This window comes from Neopelma chrysocephalum, unplaced genomic scaffold (genome assembly GCF_003984885.1).
Source record: "Neopelma chrysocephalum unplaced genomic scaffold, ASM398488v2 Primary Assembly neopelma1_23, whole genome shotgun sequence".
NCBI lineage: Eukaryota > Metazoa > Chordata > Aves > Passeriformes > Pipridae > Neopelma > Neopelma chrysocephalum.
Window position 1 is genome coordinate 20736810 of NW_020897691.1, and position 20173 is coordinate 20756982.

Consider the following 20173-nt stretch of genomic DNA (forward strand, 5'->3'; position numbering starts at 1 on the left):
GAGTGAAGGGAGGTCCCCTGGTGACACAAAGTATGAAGTAGTTATCCTTATCAAAATGACCAGCTCACTATACAGATGCTAAACATTTCTCACTGCAGGATAAATTTTCTTCAGGAATCAAGACACACACAACAGATATTAATGCATGTGCTCTGGTATCCTCCTGGGAGGCCCAAGGATTCACATGACAACACTTTTGTGCCAAATCCCAGAAGAAATTATTTAGTGAGTCTTCAAATGTTATGAAGTGCTTGACAGTCCTACTATAAACAAAGCCACTCAGTTCTGGTTTCTTTACTGTTTTTAAAGGCTGCAGTAGACATGGTGGCTACCGTGTTTGGTCACATGAACAAAACAACCCTCTTCTGCAGTCTTTTGTACTTTTTGCCAAAGTTCCTAGATATTTGAGTATAATGGCAGGTATGTTGAACTACCAAGGTATAGACTGATTCAATGTACTATTTTTGCAAAGTACTTCTGCCAGTTGCTTGCCAAAATCTCAAGAAACTACTTTAAATCTAAGTCTTAATAGACAAAGAGTTTCAGAAAAATGGCTGAAAAAATATGCCAGTATAAAGATTCTGAGATTAGAACCTCCAGTCTGGAGAACTATCAGCATACCAGACCTGGATCCATTAATGCCATTACCATTGTTCCAGCTGTATTTTACTCAACAAGCAAAGCTTTCTACCTGAACACAGCAAACACTTATGTATATGAGTACTCTTCCTGTTGCAATAGGACCATTCACATGAGTGAAGTTACTCAGGCAAATAAGTGTAAGATAAAAGCCAGATGTGTGTGGCTTCTATTATCAAATGGCTGCTGAGCTTAAGTGCAGCAATTATGAGTACCTGCATGCCTGTTTTACAAATACAGATTTAGTATCTACACCGAATAAAGTATTTTTCCCAAGACTGTGCTGATACACTTGATTAACTTCAGCACAGAAGAAATATTTGCCGTTTTTTTACAACAGCTTACAGAGATTTCAGTATGGGTTTGTTCCTGCAAAGCTGTATTCACATCAAGAGATATGGCCTCTATTTTGAGCAGTGCCATATCTTGATGCTATACATCTCAATCTCTGAAAAACTCTTCATATTGCAAATTTAAAACGTGTCTGCATTGAGAAACATGCAGACTGTGGATATTCTTTCACAATCACAAGCAAACATACATTAGGTATTGAATTAATACAACCTAGAAATATCTCTTCGTTCTGCCTCACACTATTATCCACAAGATGCTTACGATGCTCCATAACAAACATTAGGTTTAATAAAGATGAAATTATGTATCACTGGAAAACACTGGGAGAAAAGGGGTTATCACAATGTCTCAAGCACTGCAATAGTTTTCTAATAGTTACACTTCCAGGTATTTTGGGTGATGAACAATTACTCAAGGTTGAGTAGAAGCCAGAAAAACCTTCCCAAAGCTCATCAATTTGACAAACAGAAATTTTAACTCTAGAATCACTACAATCTTGCAATCAAATCCATAAATTTATCAAGCTCTCTTAAAATAAATTAATGCTTTGTCCTTAATGCCTTAAGAAAGCCATTCTGTAACTACAGTTAATTTTTTTCAATAAATAAGATTTTCATCATCTCAGTAGCCCTTCTTTGCATCTTGTACTGGTATAATAACTTTCATCAACAATGATGAGAATCAAACCCAGGACTGTTAAGTGACAGTGTACTCACTCACTGTACTGACAGAATCTCATCCAATGCACCCTAAATTCTCATTATTTCACTGTACTGGGCAAAGCTGATCAGAATTGCTTCAGCTTCCCGTATCCTAATTTTTATTAAAAAAATACTCTCTTGTTAGAACCCAAGTAAATGACTTTGTGTTTTGTGTTTTCAGTTTCACTCCAGTCTAGTCCTTCAGTCGAAGTCACAGAATTTTCCCCAGTTCCCTGCAGGTCTTGCAATACTTCCCAATTTCATCTCATCCACAAATTACATGTGACTTAGACGGTGACCTCAACTTACATCACTGATACATGAAACAGGATGTGTCCTTAGGCTGATCTCTCTTCGTTTCCATCCTGAAAATAATTTATAATTTACTGCAATCTCTTTTTCCACCATCTTAAATCCATCTTTCAATTCTCATGTTAATCTATTTCAACCTAAGTATTTTTAGAGTCTTATGTCAAGCATTACTTCAATTTGAGTAAACTAAATTAATTACATTAATTTTCTAAAAAGTGACTATTCCAAACCACCCAGGATGAGGGGCAGAACTAAAGGGCAAGAAAAAATATACTATATGCTACCATACCCATGTTTGAACTTCCAAGACTTCTATTCACAATCTGAAGTAAGCTTCTTCTTGTGGTTAAACTAACAGGTCTGAAGTTGATCACAGCTTTCTTTTTTTAAAAAATACAATTGCTTTATTCCATTCAAAGTTCTTATTATTGTACTAATACTTATTTCAGTATTGTGGAATGGGGGTTATGTTGGATTTCTGATGAATCCAACATTTTAAGATTTGCACTAGATACTACTACTCTATATAAATTGCTGCCTGTCACTTACATTGTTTCCATATCTCAGATCTCCTCATTCCTTCCCATTGTCCCCCAAATTATATTATCAAGTTTTTTTCCATTCTCATTATACATCTCCTCACTACATATTAATACCTACTCTGCCTCTCCTAAAAACTCTATTTATTTTGGGAACTTGTTGTAATAATCAGCCCTTCTCTGGTTGTTACTTGTCAGAATTACAAAAATCCTGACTATATTAAGAAGTGTTAAATCTAAAGAAGCCCATTTTACAGATGGGTTAACTGAGAGAAAGAAAAGTTGACAATTGCACCAATTGCTTAGGTGGAGGTCTCCGAATTCCCAGAGATTAGTTCGTTGGGCTCTGACTTGGAATATGGCCCTGAGTAGTTAATTTCCATATACCCTTCTTTAGATATTGCAGTCATACTGCTGTCAAAGAGCCTTTGAAGCTCAGAAGGAAAGTATAATCACTTCCTTCTTCTTTATAGCACCTACCAGCTAAAACCCAGATCAGATAATCTTTGCAAATTACCCGAGAATGTCTAAACATGTGCACTATCACTTATACTTAGCACTGTATTCAAATAAAGCAACCTCCCCTCTAGCTATGGGAGCACCACAGATTAAATACAGACACTGAAAATGGGGAGGCAAATCACAACAGTAAGGAAAGCACAAAATCAGTAGACAGCATTTCAAGGCAAACATGGATGTCTGTAGATCTCTGCAGATACCATGCAGTTATTTATGCAAGCTCCTAAGTTTTCTAAAAGGGTCACATCAAGTCAATTTTAATTATTTGATAATTATGACATATTTAATAAGCACAGATTCCAAGAATGAGAGGATCTGCTCCTGTCCAATTTCAGAATGCTGTCAACTTGTATTTTTTTTGCTTCCCTTTTAGAGCTAGACTTAGTCTCTGCTATAATTTCATCAACTAGGAAAACTTTCTTCTGTGCTACAACTCACATTTTTCCCAGTCTGCATAAAAAAAAAAGTATATTTCTTTTCTCATCATTCTAGTGCTCCTCTCCATCTCTCCTATCTTCCTGTAATCTTCAGGCTTTTTTTCGCATCTCTTTCAAGGTCCTAAGGAAATCAGACAACAACTCAAACCTCATTCCAATCACTGTCATGCTCCATTCCCACGTGGGATTTTAAAGTATTTCTTCTATTTTTCTTCTGCAATCATTTCTGCACCCCTTCTCGTTCTGTGAAGAATGTGATTTCTTTTTCTCTCCTCTCTTTCAAGTTTGTTTTCAATACTCTTATTTACAAGTTTTCTATTCTGAGATCATTTAGGGCATTACAACATTTATGATCAGAGTCCTCCAATACTCTTGTAAGCCAAAGAAAGCTCTGCTGGCAGCATTGATACTCTTTTCTCACTGACAGTGAAATATCTAATGCAAATTCATATTTTCTCTTCTCTTGTTACTGCAGCTGAGCACTGAAAGGTGGTGATGCAGTAGGAAAAAAGCATTGCTACTTTTCCCAACAAACTTGGTTAAAATTGCATCATTTAAAAAGAGGTACTCTGGGGTGATTGTGAACAGTTGCTGTCAGTATCAGGTTGCACTGGTGGTTTAGAAACTTGGCATCAAAAACCAGGTTTTCCTAATCCAGATATCACGGCTCAGGCTCCAGTTCTATAAACTGCACAACAAAGGACATTTTAAAAGAAAGCAAGAATTATACTTTATAAGCGTGGGCACTTTCCAACCTCAATGCAAACATTACCACAAAGACTTTACAATAACAGAAACCATATTTGTTCTTTAGTAAATCTAACTTCCTCTAAAATTTGTCTTCTCATTCTTTTTGTACCTAGCTCCTGTTTTACTGTTGACATGAAAAAGGAGAAAATCAAAGATCATTCATTTGGAATACCACACAATTAAATGCTAGCTTTTGGTCCAATGCTAGTACATTTAAAACTTCGCAGGAAGAACAACATTTGTCAGCAGTATCTATATATTTGTACCTGATATTTTCCGAATACTTGTAAACAAGGTAGTAATTATGATTTTTGGAAGGCATTCCTATAGCTCACCATCAAATTTACATGCATTATATTATACATGCACAGACATGTGTCTGCACACTCACCACCTCCACCCCCCAAATTCTACCTCAGACAGTAAGTTTCTCTGTTGTTAATTTTTCATAGGTCAATATCATATAGTCTCAAAAACTACAATTACAATCACATGCTGGACTGTGATCATACTTAGGTCTGTGCTTCTGAAACTTCACTTACAAAGGACATCATTAAAAATTCCACCTAAAATTACTTCAACAATTTGAGAACACTGCCTCCAGTACTAGTAAATCCAATTCATGCGTATTTGAAAAAATCTCCACTATTTCATAAAGGATGACCTGCTCCACAAGACACTTTACAGACTTTTTCAGGAATCCTGAAGTGTAATATGGAACTTTTCCTGAAGTACAAAGAACTGCAAAACCATAAAGTAATACAAAAGGTCTTTTAAGTAACAAACATTGAACAGATTTACTAAAATTCTAGCTTACATGAGAAGCAAAACTGAACATGGAATATCTGACAGAAAATGCCTCTTTCTCCTTTCTTAAGTAAGACTGAGAAAGAGAATGGCCAACAAGCATGTAGGTGGCAAACGTATTGAACAAGGGAGCTGTTGACTGCAGTATGGAACAAAATCAGCACTCTCCTTTATGTAATACTGTACTTGTATGTTATGGGAATCAGTTGAGAGAAGCTATGGATTGATACTTTATCACTCAGAGCAACTGTAAAATGAATCAGTCAACACTTAAAAGCTCACACTATATTTTACAATTTTAAATTCCAGTGCCTAGGACAAATTCCAATTTGGAATAATTACAGCCTAACATTTTCAAATGTGTACACTTTTTGAACAGTTCTACAACACTGGTTTGCACTTTTGGGCTATCTGCTGTATTTAACACTGTCCCAGAGGCTATACTTAATGGAATGGAAATGTTTTGCTATAATTTACTTTTGGCATCAGTTTGGATGATAAATATTCAGTCTGTTACATCAAACATTAGCAGCTTAAAGATGGAATTTCAAACATGGTATCATGAACTGTTATAAAACTTCTGAACCGAAAAATAAATGATCAGAGCAAAACTATTTTATGTAAAATAAAACTCAATATGCTAAGTCAAGTATTGTTGTCTGAAGGTTGGTATTCGGATATGTTAAAATTTTACATGATATTTTATACAGTATATCTTCTAAACATTAACTTATTTTCAGAAATAATGACCTGATAGCTTCTTTAAGAAATTCTAAAATTTTTGTACTAGCATTTTCATCTCCATTCCCCTCAGGAACACTTACTTTACTTCTTTTGAAGCAGAAGAATGTTGACAAATTTGTAAATGATTATTCAAGAAAACTGCTTATGACTTTTACATTGCTTATTGCTTTTTCACCGATGATTTCCTGATTTCCTAGAGGAATCAAGAAGTTCAGTATAATCATGGCCAACAGACAATACTTTACACACTTTAAGAAATACCTAAATTTTCATTTTCAATCTTTTTAGTTATGTACTTCCATTTCACATCATTGAATCACAAAAAAAAAATCAATTTTAATTTAAAAGCCTCAAATTAAATCATAGCTTGCCTATTTTTGCATGTAATAAAAAAATCTTTGGGACTTTTGTATTATTTTATAAATAGAAACAGGAAAACTGAATTTCCTCCTACAAATGCTGGGGACTGATGCTGGTATTAGAAAACAGTAGTATGATCCTCAAGTGGAAGCAACTTCTGATTTTTTTATAGCAATGCTGAATTGATTTCATAGCAATGCTACAGTGTAAAAGAACAATTATATACATAGAATAATTTGCAGTAATTCAGTTTACTACTGACGTGAGGGATCTATCTTGCATGAAGCACTGTACAAAACAGAGTTATTGCTCAGGTCTGTAGAATTACTGTCAAAAAAGTTTCAGATGGTTTTATTCTAAGTTTCCCAACACAATTAAAATCTAACCCAATGCACTGTTCAGATTAGCATACTATACCAGATCAGAAAGCAACACAAAAAATACCATGTTTTATCTGTTAAATCTCAGTCAACTGAAGTGCTTAAGCATACATTTACAAGTTTCATATTACCCCTTATATGTCAAAGATTCTACACTCTTAAAAGGATACAACCAGCTAAACTTTAATGCATACTTATGTTTGATTTTCTTTTCCTCATCTTTTTGCTTTGAATATAAGACTTATTTTAGTCACTGCAAAGCAGTACAGCTATAAAAATGCAAATTTGACCCAGTAGCTGGGAAAGAAAGACAGAACAGATAAAATGTAATTTACATTATTACATAAATCAGACATGCTTTATGTTGTACTCAATTATTTTGTCATGCCAGTTAATTCTTTCTTTTAAACAGCATGGAAGGATTTTTAACAATCAAGAGCTCTATAATTGCAAGGGCAGACTTCATAAAGACTCAAAATCCAGTTTCCAAGATATTTTAATTAAATCCCAAGTTCAAAAAGTCTCCACAACAAAGCAGACAGGAAAAATATTAGTTGAAAATACAAAACTCTATGACACTAAGACCAGAGACAAACCTATACCGCTTTATTGGCTGAAGAACAAGCCTTTTTTTCAGCCTCTTAAAAAGATGGAACAGTTATGAAGTAAATCTCCCTAAAAGTTCATGTTTAGAATCTCTGCCTCCAGTTTCAGGATCATTGCTGATAAATATTAGTACTTTCCCTTAATGTCCCTTACATATACAAAATTGTAAAGTGTTCACACAGAAGGAGCAAGAACCAATAATGAAGAATACATGTTGCAATCCATGCAGCTATAGGGGATTAGGTTGGGACACCATCAAAATTACTCTCTCTGAAGTAACAAGAGATGTTTTTTCCAGCGCATTTTAAAATGAGATGCAAAGGTCCTCAAGTCTCCCTCAACCTTGACTTATGTCTCAAGTAATACAAATACCAAAATAATTAATATACAGAATAAAGTTCTTCCTACTGTGGATCTGTCAGCCTTCTCACATTTCCTCATTTTAGGAGGAAAGCACTAATCTTAGTTACCATTTTAAAGCTATTACAGTTATTAAATATTTGTTTGGAATAATAAAATAAGAGTAAGAATTTTAACAGAACATCCTAATTCTCAAGTCTTTTACAGTCAGCATTTTCGCATTCTGATAATCTAAATACTGCAAGTATTCTAACTTTTGCACGGTGTTCGTAGTACTTTCTTCAGTATTTTGCTTACAACAAGCCACTGCATTCATGTTTCTAGCTCCACTGTCTGTAAGATGAAAACGATTCCTACTGTACCATTAATTGCTAATCTGACAATGAAAAGGGGTTTCATTGTCCTGGGTGATGGAATTGAGAATTTCTGAGTAACTCCCCTACCCTAACAGGTACAGTAATAAGATGTTAGTTTTTTAGGCAAAAGATGAATCTGTTGAATAAAGGCTTCATTCTCTGCCTGTAATTAGTAACTTGAGGGCCTTCTGTAGATTCTGCACAGCAGTGCTCACATCTTCATATTGCAAAGCACTGCCAGCATATTTGCAATACTTTTGAGCTCTGGCAAAGTCCTCTGGAGTCAAGCGGACTTCTCCTGCAAAAACATAAGTATTACAAAGTTACTGTAAAGGAAATCTGACTTAGGCTTCCTTTTTTATGATTTTTATGTTAGACTTATACTTGTGGTAATATTATGAAAACCAGGCTAATATTTGTGGTAGTATTACAAAGCCCAGGCTATGGAATTTCTTCTGTTCTCTTTTCTTTCCATTTATATAATGCTTAATTTCTTTACTTCTGGCATTTGAAAAATACGAGCGCCTTTCTAAACACTGGTATTTGTATGACCTAGCGTCTTTCAAAAGTCAAGACCTTTGAGAAAGATGTGCTCTTCATCTAAGGCAGCAGAGGAGAGCTTTTAAACGACATCAACTGTCCTCATATTACAACCTGTAAGAAACAAGGACAGTGCTCTTTGTGTTTACAGTATAATTACTCTGCTCTCTTCTTCAGGAATAATACATTTGAGTTAGAAACTGTTCCTTCTTAACTGGATAACTTTTCAAAATGTAGAATTCCTCACCAGTATGTTTTCACACATTCTATATTTCTGTTTTTCCAAATAATTCTTATGTTTCCAATTTTATGTAAGATGACTGGAAACAAGATTGATGTCATTAAATGTGCCCATTTTTGTAATACTGGAGAACACTAGCAAAAAATATTCTCATAATATAGTATAAACCATCTGTTACTTATTAATCAGATTATTTTCTTAACATAAGTTAAAATATTGGGAATTCTGCAACACTCAAACACATGCATTCAGTCTTCAAGAAAGCATAGTAGGGACTTATGCCCTAACTGAATAGCATCAGTGATGTGTGCATGAAATAAAGCACAGTTATGTTACTGTGCCTCCTTCCACCCATAAATTCACTAGGAGTTTTAAGGCTAATCCCATGCCACTCCAATAACCAATGGACAAATTATAAAATCTTTACTCAGGTTCTTTCAGAACAATTTAACTTGTAAATGATGGATTTTTATGGACACGGATAAATAATTATATGAAACACTAAAGATTATGTCTATATTTAATAATTTCCAACACAGCATTTTATTAGCAGTGAACAGATTACACAGATTAAGAGAAAATTCATTTTTAAATGCACCACAGATTTTATATAAAAATTGGTTAAACAAAGATTTAGCTCTCTGAGTACAACATTTTAAGCAATGACATGAATATAGTTAAATCCATTTTAATGGCAAACATCAGTTAGCTGGATCCTTTCTTTCAAAAGAGAACTGTTGTTAGCAATACTGTGAGAACGTTTACTAAAGAATCTCAGTTCTTATCAAAAAATGTCTATTGTATTTGCTTTTCCTTCCCCCAATCTTATTATTTAAGAACAGCTTTTGAACAAATAAAACGAAAAACCTGGGAATATTAAAAACTAGACTGGTCTGCTGGTTTTCAAAACAACCCTACTCCAATAAAAAGCAGAAAGGTAAGTGCTCTTAAGCTTAATTTATCAATTTTTAAAACATACTCTAAAACTCTACTTCTCTTCCCTTCAATAAATAAATATAAGCATTGAGGGACATGAAAACTTGGTGGGCTCATTATAATTGCAATGTATATTAGTTTACTGCTGTATAAATGAAGCCACATTACATCTCTTAAAATATGTACACATGTGAGTAAATACACGTGAGGGAGTGCATAAACACAGGCACACACTTCGGTTATTTTGTAGCATACATAAAGTTATAGAGTAGAAGCAGCTGGGGTCAATCTGTGACCACATTACTGAACATCTTTAAGAAATTATAAAAGACCAGTTCCCCTCAAAGTGGCTTTATGCTATGATGCCAAAAGAAACTACAAAATCATTCTTTAAAAACTGGCCAAGGCATCAGTCCAGTATTCAACTAATTTATTGGAAGCAAGCCTAAATTCACTCGTCTAATCTTATTTTTACAGTATGAGCTCTATTAATGTTTTGCTGGCATAAAGCCTTATTTATTATGAAATCTACTTCAGATGCTATTATGACATAACTTGAGGGAAAAAAGTTAACAGTTTTAAATTTATAAACCAAAGTTTACACAGTAAGGGTGTTGATCGTTTGATGTGCTCAGTAGCCTGAGCTCCTATTGAAATCAGCACCTCACAATGGACAAACAAAATAGAAATAAACCAGTTCTGTGTTCTTAAGTTTTCAAAATAATGTGAAACTTAATTGTAATGACTGCCTTACATCAAAGGTATAAACAGAGAAATGAGTTACCAACTTCATCTACATATTCTAAGGATTAAGCAGTTTCGCAGGAAAGGACCTGGGGGTCCTGGTGGGCACCAATTTGTCCAAGGGTCAACAATCTGCTCTTGCAGTGAAGAGAGACAACGGCATCCTGCGCTGGATTACGAAGAGCATTGCCAGCAGGTTGAGGGAGGTGATCCTGTCCCTCGCAGCCCTAGTGAGGCCGCATTTGGAGTGCTGTGTCCAGTTCTGGGCTCCTCAGTGCAAGAAAGACTGACTGACATCCTGGTGATTAGTCCAGCAAAGGGCCACAAAGATGATTAAGGGAATGGAGCACCTCTCATATGAGAAGCAGCAGAGAGAGCTGGGACCATTCAGCCTAGAGAAGAGAGGGCTCAGGGGAATCTTATTAATGTATATAAATACCTGAAGGGGGAGCATATAGAGGACAGAGCCAGGCTCTTTTCAGTGGTGCCTAGTGACAAGACCAGAGGTGATAGGCATAAACTGAAACACAGGAGGGTTGTGTCTGAACATCAGGAAACAGTTTTTCTAGTGAGGGTAACCAAGCTCTGGGACAGGTTGACCAGAGGGGCTTCAAAGTGTCTGTCCTTGGAGAAATTCAAAAGCTGCCTTTTGTATTAAGTGACATTTTTTCTCAAACTTCCTCCTTCAGTGCAGCAAATCATACTACAGAGAGAGTGCATGGGCAGGGGGAGACACAAAGGACATGGTCCTGAGCGACTGGTTTTACAGGACCCTTCCTTGAGCGGACGGGTTGAACCAGACCACCTCCTGAAGTCCCTTTCAACCTAAAGTATCCTGTGATTCTGAGCTCTAAAACAACACCAAGATGGGAGAAGTTTACTGTATTTATCTTGAAACAAACCTGCTTCTGTGTCTGGAATTACTAGCACAGTAGTTATATCACTGAAACATGAAAGGCATATGGAATCCATAACAAGCATGATTCTTTTCATTTAAGAAGAACACAAAGTGAAAATTATTTGACTAAAACTGCTGAAAATCGTGTTGGGAAAAAAGCAGTTTTAGAATGAAAGTAGTGTGTATTTTACATGATATATCTGCTTCTCCCTAGTGTCCTTTTCTACCCATCAGATGTTTTTCCTTTTTATGATGCCCAAATATAAGGCAGTTGATTTAAGAATATTTCAATCACCAAACTGGTGCATAAAAACAGTGATGGCAAAGGTAACAAATGGTTTTTGAAACAAGATGCTCTTTTTCCCCATTAAAGCACTTGAAATATTTGAAAGGATTTCTTTTTAAGATCATAAAAGCACATTCAATGTCAAATTATCATTTCTACATTATTATACACATAACTAGAATGGACAAATGCTTTCTCTATACTATGCCACTTGTGGAAGGGAGCATATGGCAAGGTAAGATCTTATAAAAACTGTGTAGCACAACTATGAATGCATGTAGTGTTAGCAGAATCTAGGGGTAATAAATTTTTTAAGAAAACTACACCAGACAAGTGCACACACACACATGCACAAAGTTGCTGTGTAGCTCTACACTCTGTAGTAAAACACATTAACCAGTAATTAAATGCAAAAGTTTTGACACTTCAGAAGTCATGTTAATCTCTGAAACCTGCTCCCACAGGACAGAACAACTATTCAAAGACTCATGCTGACTAAAAATCAAAGAATACTGTTCCTTTAACTTAATTTTCTTTTGATAAAATATTCAACTCCTCTCCACCAAAAGTTTTTCTCCCATCATAGCATTAATCAAATTGCTTCTCCCATGTTATGGGAAGGAAAGAAAATATATAATTTATTCTAAAGATATACATTTGATCTTACTACCAGAAGGAGTCTTGCAGGAATATGTGGAATATCCTGTTTGGCTATGTCTATACTAGCACATTCAACAGTGCCAAAGGACGCGTCTCAGCACTCAAACTTGACTGTCTACAGTGTCAACCTGCTGGAACAGGCTCCAGTATGGTTTTGGCCCAAGCAAACTAGCACTTTCCCAAACAATTCCTGGACATGACTTGTGGTCAGAGCAGGCTACAGATCGTTCAATATGAGCAGTCTTCACAGTCTACCTTGTTTAGAAGGTTTAAAAGTTTAATAGCATGGATGTGAGTGGTTCTGTGCCAGCAGTTCTCCATGCCAAATATTTATAGGCATGTATAATTTGTTAGTATAGACACAGACACTGCGTCTAATCATGGAGCAAGTGTACTTTGCACTGTGCTAGCTCTACAGATCTATTGGAGGGCAACACTGACTCCTTCTTCCTGTGCAAAGGAAACTTCAGTTCCATAGGAATGGTACATACCTCAATACGCAGCAAGTATCTAGCCCAAATATATATATTGCAACTAGGAGCTGGGGGGGGCTCCTGGGTCCCAGAGTTTAGTACATCCCTTGAGATACAGGCATTTCTCAATCTACTTATGGGTCAGAGAACAAGGCTACTGTGTAACAGAGTACTGTTGGCATCAAGGGGACTCCTCAGCAGCATGAGAAGAATGGTATCTGCCGTTACTCTTACATGTATAGCTGAGGGGAGGATGCTTCGGGTAATGACCAGGCACGCACAACAGGACAGAGACAGGCACAGACAAACGCTTTCCATTGCTCTCAAGCTTTTTAATTCTACACATACAAACAAAACTGTCACTGCATCTCTGCTGACTGACACATGCCCTATGCCCTCTTGAACTCCTACGTAACTGAAAATGTATTTTCTAAGCTTTTAGAACTGAAGATCTGTATGACCCGTATCACCTCTTCCAGTGCACTTCCGCAAAACTCCCTCATAAAAATGTGACTTTGAGCTGTTCCAAGACCCAAACTTGTAGTGACACAACAGATGTGCACAGGAGGAATGCAGGCATACAAATACTCAGGTTAGGTCAAGTTAAAGATTTATCATGGTGCTTAACAAGGGTCTTAATCTCTTAATTACACAATATTACTTACTACGCATTCTCACAAACACACTCAATTCCTTTTTATTTATGTACTTATTAAACCAGGTTATCACAGGTAAGTGGTTAGAGGTAGCAATGCACTGATACCATTCAGATATTGAATAATATAAATATCTATTTCACAGACAGAAAAATTCCTAGAAACCAAATAATAATTTGCCCAAATGTACATGAGTGTTCAAATTAGAATATAGGATGATTCCAGCTTTATTGTCAGTCACTACTCTTTCACTGGTTTCCCTAAGGTTAGCATTTATGTGCACACTTCAAAGCATGGTATATGCAAGCAGACATAAAAATACACATGATATAGGTTATTAGTGATTTTAACATCAAAGACAGATGGCATCTTAGGAGATAAAAGCCTTGATTAAATGGTACATCAAAACGACATAATTAGCAATACCTTACAAATTACTTCATTTAACATGGGTACTATTTGTAGTCCACAAGCACACATAACAATTATGCTGCACCAAAACCACCACTGGAATGTTGCAATTATTTAATGAAGTGAATATATAACTTACATATTGACCCTGCAGAATAAATTTTAAGTAAAGGGAATGTGTATTAATGACCAAAAATATAATTTCGCAAGGCCATTGGGAATATAGGCTGTGCTAAGTATATCAGAACCTCATCTGAGAAGTAAAAACATAAATAATAAAAAGCCTTACACAGTGGTAGCTCATAGGTTCAAAACAGTCAGATAGACAGCACTAACCATACATTGCAACAAAGCTTTCAGAAACTATTAAACTCTTAGCAAAAAAATGCCTAGGTGATGTCAATTCTTTTTAAAATTTCGGAATTAGTAGCATTCAGATAACAATGACAATATTTCTCAAACTTCTTCCTGCAGTGCAGGGGAGACAAAAAGGACAAAGTATGCCCATGTACAAACAATAAATATGCCACCAGCTTACCTCCAGACTGAGCACTGTAAAGGGAAGGATCGACTAGAGGAATATTCTGAGGAGCAGGCTGAATGGTGTTACTTGTCACTCCTGCAAATCAATGCAAAAAAGATGGACTTGGGTTATTTTTACTCATAGGCTTTAAAAGTAAGCAAACAAAATGGAACAGGTACACCTAATGATTTTTAAATTCAGCAGCTGATAGCTTACTAATTCTGAAAATGTGTAAAAAACAATTTTAAAGCCCTCACTTCATACTATGAAAGTTTTATAAAATTATACAGAAGAATATACAGGCTGTCATCCATTTTATCAGTACAGGATTTCACAGAAATTTAATTTCAAGCATCAAAAAGATAGGAAAACACTACTCCAAGAGACTCCCTAGAGCATTGAGGAAAACCTGCTAAAGAAGTGTGAGTTAACTTTGATGTCTGAAACTTAAATTCTACATTTTAATATCAGAGACAATCTCTATTATTTATTTTTAAAGCCTCATGCCTGTCATTTAACACTTGCAAACTATCTTCTTCCTAATTACTTCAAAAACGACTGATGAAAATAAAATAGCTAGCTAGATTTGAAAGAGAAATGGTGGTGCTAGAAGAAACAGCATTTCATGCTGTGAAACATTCTTGTATGTGTTCCCATTTTAGACAAACTCATTTGCCTAGATCCAAAAGTGTGTTTTTGCAATATATCCAGATCATAGCAGACTAACTTAAAGTTATTTCTACAACATCTGCTATGTAGGAAGATGGTATAATCACTTTTCTAAATTATCTGTTACTGCATGGAATGATTGATGGGGTTAAAACTATGTAACGCAATGAAATTCACGTATTCCAACAAGGTACATACTCCATAATTTTCAGATATGGTAAAAACAACACGCTCTCCTTCCCAGACCCAAAAAAACCCCACCTATCTAAAGGATTTCCCTTTGATAAAACTGAAAAAAGAGCATCCTGAACTCCTCATAGGGTGAAGTATTTTTAAAATGAGAAAGTAAAAGGAGGGATTGTGTGACAAAAACATGTTCGATAATAAAAAATGTATCTAAACAATAAATGATCATCAGGATTGAAATCAAGAGCTTTCAAACTTTTAATCTTATTAATCATTATCAATCATTATATTTTATGGTTATTATAAAAAGGTCCCATGAGGTAAAAAAGTTGTATTCACCAATCCTTTAAGACAATTTTTTTTCAATACTGCAACTGGGAAGGAACTTTGGACTTTTACAAACTTGGTTTTGGTCCAAAAATGGCACATAATAATAAGAAGGAGGCAATATGTTTAGCAGTAGGGATAAAATTCCCATTAATAATATTGTCTGAGGTCAATCACAGTAAAGTACTTGCACAGGAAAAGGAGCAGAAACCAAAAAGAAGAAAAGTATGAACGGTACATCAGACATTACTGCTGTAGTGTTGTTGTAGCAATTTCAACATTATGTTGGATATGTTCCCCCATAAAGAACAACAGCCTATCTGCACAGGGAAAGCCAAATATGAAATGAAGTAACACAATTTCATCTATCAAGTGAAAGATTCGAACAGCACTTTATAGTATAGATGTTGCAATGCAACATCATTTTACTGGTTCTAGAGAAGACAAAAAATTCTGTCTGCAGGGATAGTAATTTTTTTAGTCCATAAATCTCTTCTGGCAAAGTGCTCCAAAATATGAATTACACATTTTAAAAAACATAAAAAGGTATTCCCTATGCCATTTTTATAATGTTATCTTATGAAGATGCTTTTGCCACACAATACCTGTGTTATTCTACTTTGTATGTAATGGAAAGTGGGCTAGAGTTCATCTCTCAATAAAGGCATGGATTTTTTAGGTGTGATTTGGACACACCTGTGTTATGAGGTACTTCAGCTGGAGTGTTGGCTGGTGCATGGGCACCTGGTGGTATATGTATGCCAGTGTAATTACTAGTTGGTGTGTTGTTAGCTTCATATGTAGATGATGATGCTGGTTGAGTTGTTCCACTATGGACAGAAGATGACCCCGCTTCTTCCTTTTCAACATCTGCTAAGATGAAACAAAATAGGAATTACTGCAGCACTTGAAAACTCTGGCTTTCTTTAAAACCTCCTTTCGAATTTTTATTAGTAAAAAAATTGCCACCACAGTGTGGCATAAAACATCAACCCAAGCCACCTACAATTGATTTGACAAAATAAAAATTAACATACCATACAGTAAAGATCTAGAAACTCACATACTTTCAAAGATCTCTTCTATTCAAATTGAAGGATCATTTCATTACAGTTCTGAATATAAGAAATCTTTCTCATTAGAACAATCCCTTATACATTCATGTACTGCATCCAGAGTAGTTAAACAAGATGTACAAACAGGCAGCAATCTATATTTTAATATATACATGAATCAGAATATGGAAAACTGCATTTGCCTTACTCTTCATAAAAAACTAGATAATCCTTTTACCCCATATCAAACCACAGATAAATAGCAAAAAAGAGGAACTTCGGGAAAGTAATACCAAACAAGAAAACAAAATGCAGCTTAGCTAAGTCATAACTGTATCTAGAACAGTTAGAGTACATAACGTCCTACAAAAACAATATATCCCATAGCATGTAAAAAGAACATACATATTATTTTTCAATCTTGTCACGTTCTTAAGGTTCTAGTCTAGTTTATTCAATGTTGCTTTAAAGGGCAGTGATCACTTTATTATGCTAATGATCCAGTTAATTTAGAACATGGTTGATTTCTGCTCCTTCATTTGAATTCAGTTCAATTTAAAACAGCTAATTTTCTTTTACTGTGTTTGCATTCTCCTGTATCAATAATGTCAGATGGAACAAGTACAGTTTTGGGAACAGCCAGTTATTAAAAGTGAAAAAAAAAATATATATAGGAGCACAAAACTTATATGTGTGTAGAGCTAGAAAAAGATGTTCTTTATGAAATCCATACTGATCTTCAACTACACAAGATTATTATTATTATTATTATGTTATGCAAACACTTATACTGCTTAATAATTAAACCACCTACTGTTAAAAATATTACTATTACAAAGATAAGAATTTTTTCCCCTGTAAGACCCTCTTCCTCCCAGAAAAAACTTCAGGTGCTACCTTCACTAAACACCTTTTAAGTCACAACACTATGTACTAAAATAAAAGGCTATAAAGCAGATTAAAATCAACAGTATTGTTGTTAGAACATTTTTAGTAGACTTTAATAAATACACTGTAGTTTTATCAAACTGTTTCTGACATATGCAAACAAACATCTGGCAGATTTCTGAAAGACAAAGGGTATCTTAAGGAGCCAGATTTTTCCTTTCCTGTATTTTTTTGCTAGTAGTTCATACTGCAATATGATGTGGTTAATACGCATGGAAATAAAATTAATGCCTGACAACTGTCAAAAAAGAGAAGAAAACTTTTTATTTTTGAGGTTCAAAAGTAAACAATGAATGTCTTTTAAATAATATTGCAATGATAAGAATAAGTTCAAATGCTGTATTTTCCAGTGGTTTTGGTGTTAACTTTAAAAAAAAGTTTCAGAAAAAAAATAAATTTAACAAAAACACAGAGGCTTACTACACATAAAATGAATGAAATAGTTACGTACAACACTCATCATGCTGTCTGAAGGTAAGGCTGCCCAATATTACTTGTAACGCTGCTACCAATTATTTATAGCTTTGTCAAATTGTAGCCATAAAGTTGGCTTCTCCAAGCTGGGCGTCTGCATGAAGCTAGGATTTTGGGAAAGCTGTTATAAAAATTACTAAGCCACTTTTAAGAATGAGGCAGTAAGAGAAAACATGCTTCCACTGTATTTAGTATCTCAACTAGGAAAAATTACCTGCAAATTCATGCCCAGACTTAAACCATTCATGCATTTATTCCTTTATTCTGCCCCCTGCAGTTTCCTGTTGCCCTTATCTGCTTTGCCAGTCCCATTCTGATTTCTCTTTCTGTGCACTAGGACTTCATATCCCTGCAACCTCTTGCCCCATAATTGTGTCTCTCTTGCAGTAATCCCATCTTCTCTCCAAGACATTCTCAGTTTCAGCTTCAAGTTCCTCACTGCATAGTTCAGGGTCTCTTGTCACTCCTGTAACAGTGCAATGCTGTAGGCAGCACTGGCCATGGAAGACATGAACTCAAAAAAGACCGCTAATGTTAAAAACAACAAAAAGAAGTGTTACCAGTGCTGACTACCCTTAATTACAATGCCAGCAAAAGGTAAATTCAAAAAAGGCAATCTACTTTTTAATCAGGTATATGTACCAAAAGATTAAGCTCAACTGATTTGCTCATTATGCAACTGGCCAGTGTTAAACTGTATTAAACATAAAAGTAGTTTTGTTTAAATTAACTCTTCTTAGGTGTTTAAAGTGCCCAAATATCATCAAAGCATTGTAACTATTCTTCCTGCAAAGCAAATATTTAAAATACTCTTTATCAAAGATTAAAGTATTAGAAACATTTTAAGATACGCACTTGCAGTATTTGTGAATAGTTTTAACAGTAGTACCAAATAAAAGGATTTCACACTGCTGAAAAAGAACGTTTAAGTCAACAAACTGTTTTTAAATTCTGCAGTTAGAACATACATAACATTACTGAAAAAAAAAAATCTTTTCCAGGGAATGGGAATGAACAATAAAAAAAATTAGAGAAATATTTTCTCATAAAGCAGTAATAACCTAGAACTCAAAGTTCCTTGCAATTTGCTTAAAGATGCTGTAATACTAGGTTGTGAAACAGTGACACAATTGTTTTACATGTCGTTTCAGCTCCAGCTGAGCTTCTTGTCTTGGAACCTCATCAGCCTTTGTGCTTGAATCCCAGCATAATGAATCCATAAGCTCTTCATATTTTCTGCAAAGCTACAGTATACCTACACCATCTGTTTGCATTTTTAAAATTATTATTTATTTATGGAAGGCAAGACTTTGTGAAATAAGACTGACACCCCTGGCCGCATAACCAACTATCCAAAGATACTTCTGTACAAACAGAGGATTCTCAAGGTTTAATGGCATTTCCTTGTCTAGTGTAAGGAAGCACCAATTATGACTTAACTTCAGCAGCTTAATGCACTAAATTTAAGACTAAAAAAATTTTTATTTTTAAGGAGTCCAGATTTCTCCAATTCTATGGACTCCTATTTTTAATGAATTCAGAGATTTAAAATCTATCAATTTTAATTTTAAAACATTTTCTTTTTCTCATTCTGCTGCATTGTTTCTCTTTTGCTTCAGATGTTGCTATAAGATTCATAATGTAAGGTTCTATTGGAACACTGATTTTTAAAAAAAAATATATATACATCCAATTTTTTTCCACAACATTGAGAAATAAACACCAAAGTGCATCAACTTTTCATACAATGTTCTTTCTACTTGTTGGAACTAATAATGTTTTCTGAAATTCTGTAATATAAATGTAGACTACATATTACATATTGCAGTGTAAGCAATTACATTTCATTTATTTACTATGGCTATACTATAACCATTTAGAACTTTTAAATATTTCCTTTTTTTTTCCATTAGTATAAAATCTTGTTGGATGACCTAGGGCAAATGCTAAGTAACCTTTATATGTACTCTAGGACTTGTATTCCAACTGCATTAATAAATTAAGCATGTTATTTTAAGGTTTCCATGGTGGCATCCTGACAAAAGTATCCATAAATCCAACAGCAGAACCGCATAAAGCATGCCTATGTTGCTGTAAAAACATCTCCAAGAGTTACAGTATGGTTTTCAAAAATCACAAAAAAACCCCAACACTTTGGAAAAAAATGGTAATTCGTCAAGCTTCAGAGACCTAGCTTCACTCTGTTTAAACAGACTTTTCCACTTGCTAGGGGAGGAAGAAAATGAGCAAGCAGAAAGGAATGGGGAAGGTCCAGTCGTACA

The 20173-nt window shown here is 34.9% G+C and overlaps 1 protein-coding gene across 4 annotated transcripts in view; it reads right to left on the bottom strand.

The window, feature by feature from the left end:
* Positions 1-7020: 7020 nt before the first annotated feature.
* The window catches only part of VTA1 (vesicle trafficking 1), a 34902-nt gene continuing 21749 nt past the window's right edge, over positions 7021-20173 (bottom strand). For 3 of the 4 annotated variants that reach the window (XM_027689663.1, XM_027689689.1, XM_027689678.1), the window contains exons 6-8: positions 16111-16287; positions 14248-14328; positions 7021-8162 (exon numbers count right to left, since the gene is read on the bottom strand). In XM_027689663.1, the coding sequence (XP_027545464.1) occupies positions 8017-8162; positions 14248-14328; positions 16111-16287 (404 nt within the window). In that variant the 3' untranslated portion in view covers positions 7021-8016. The remainder of the gene's footprint in view (positions 8163-14247; positions 14329-16110; positions 16288-20173) is intronic. The other variant, XM_027689670.1, reaches the window with a different exon arrangement.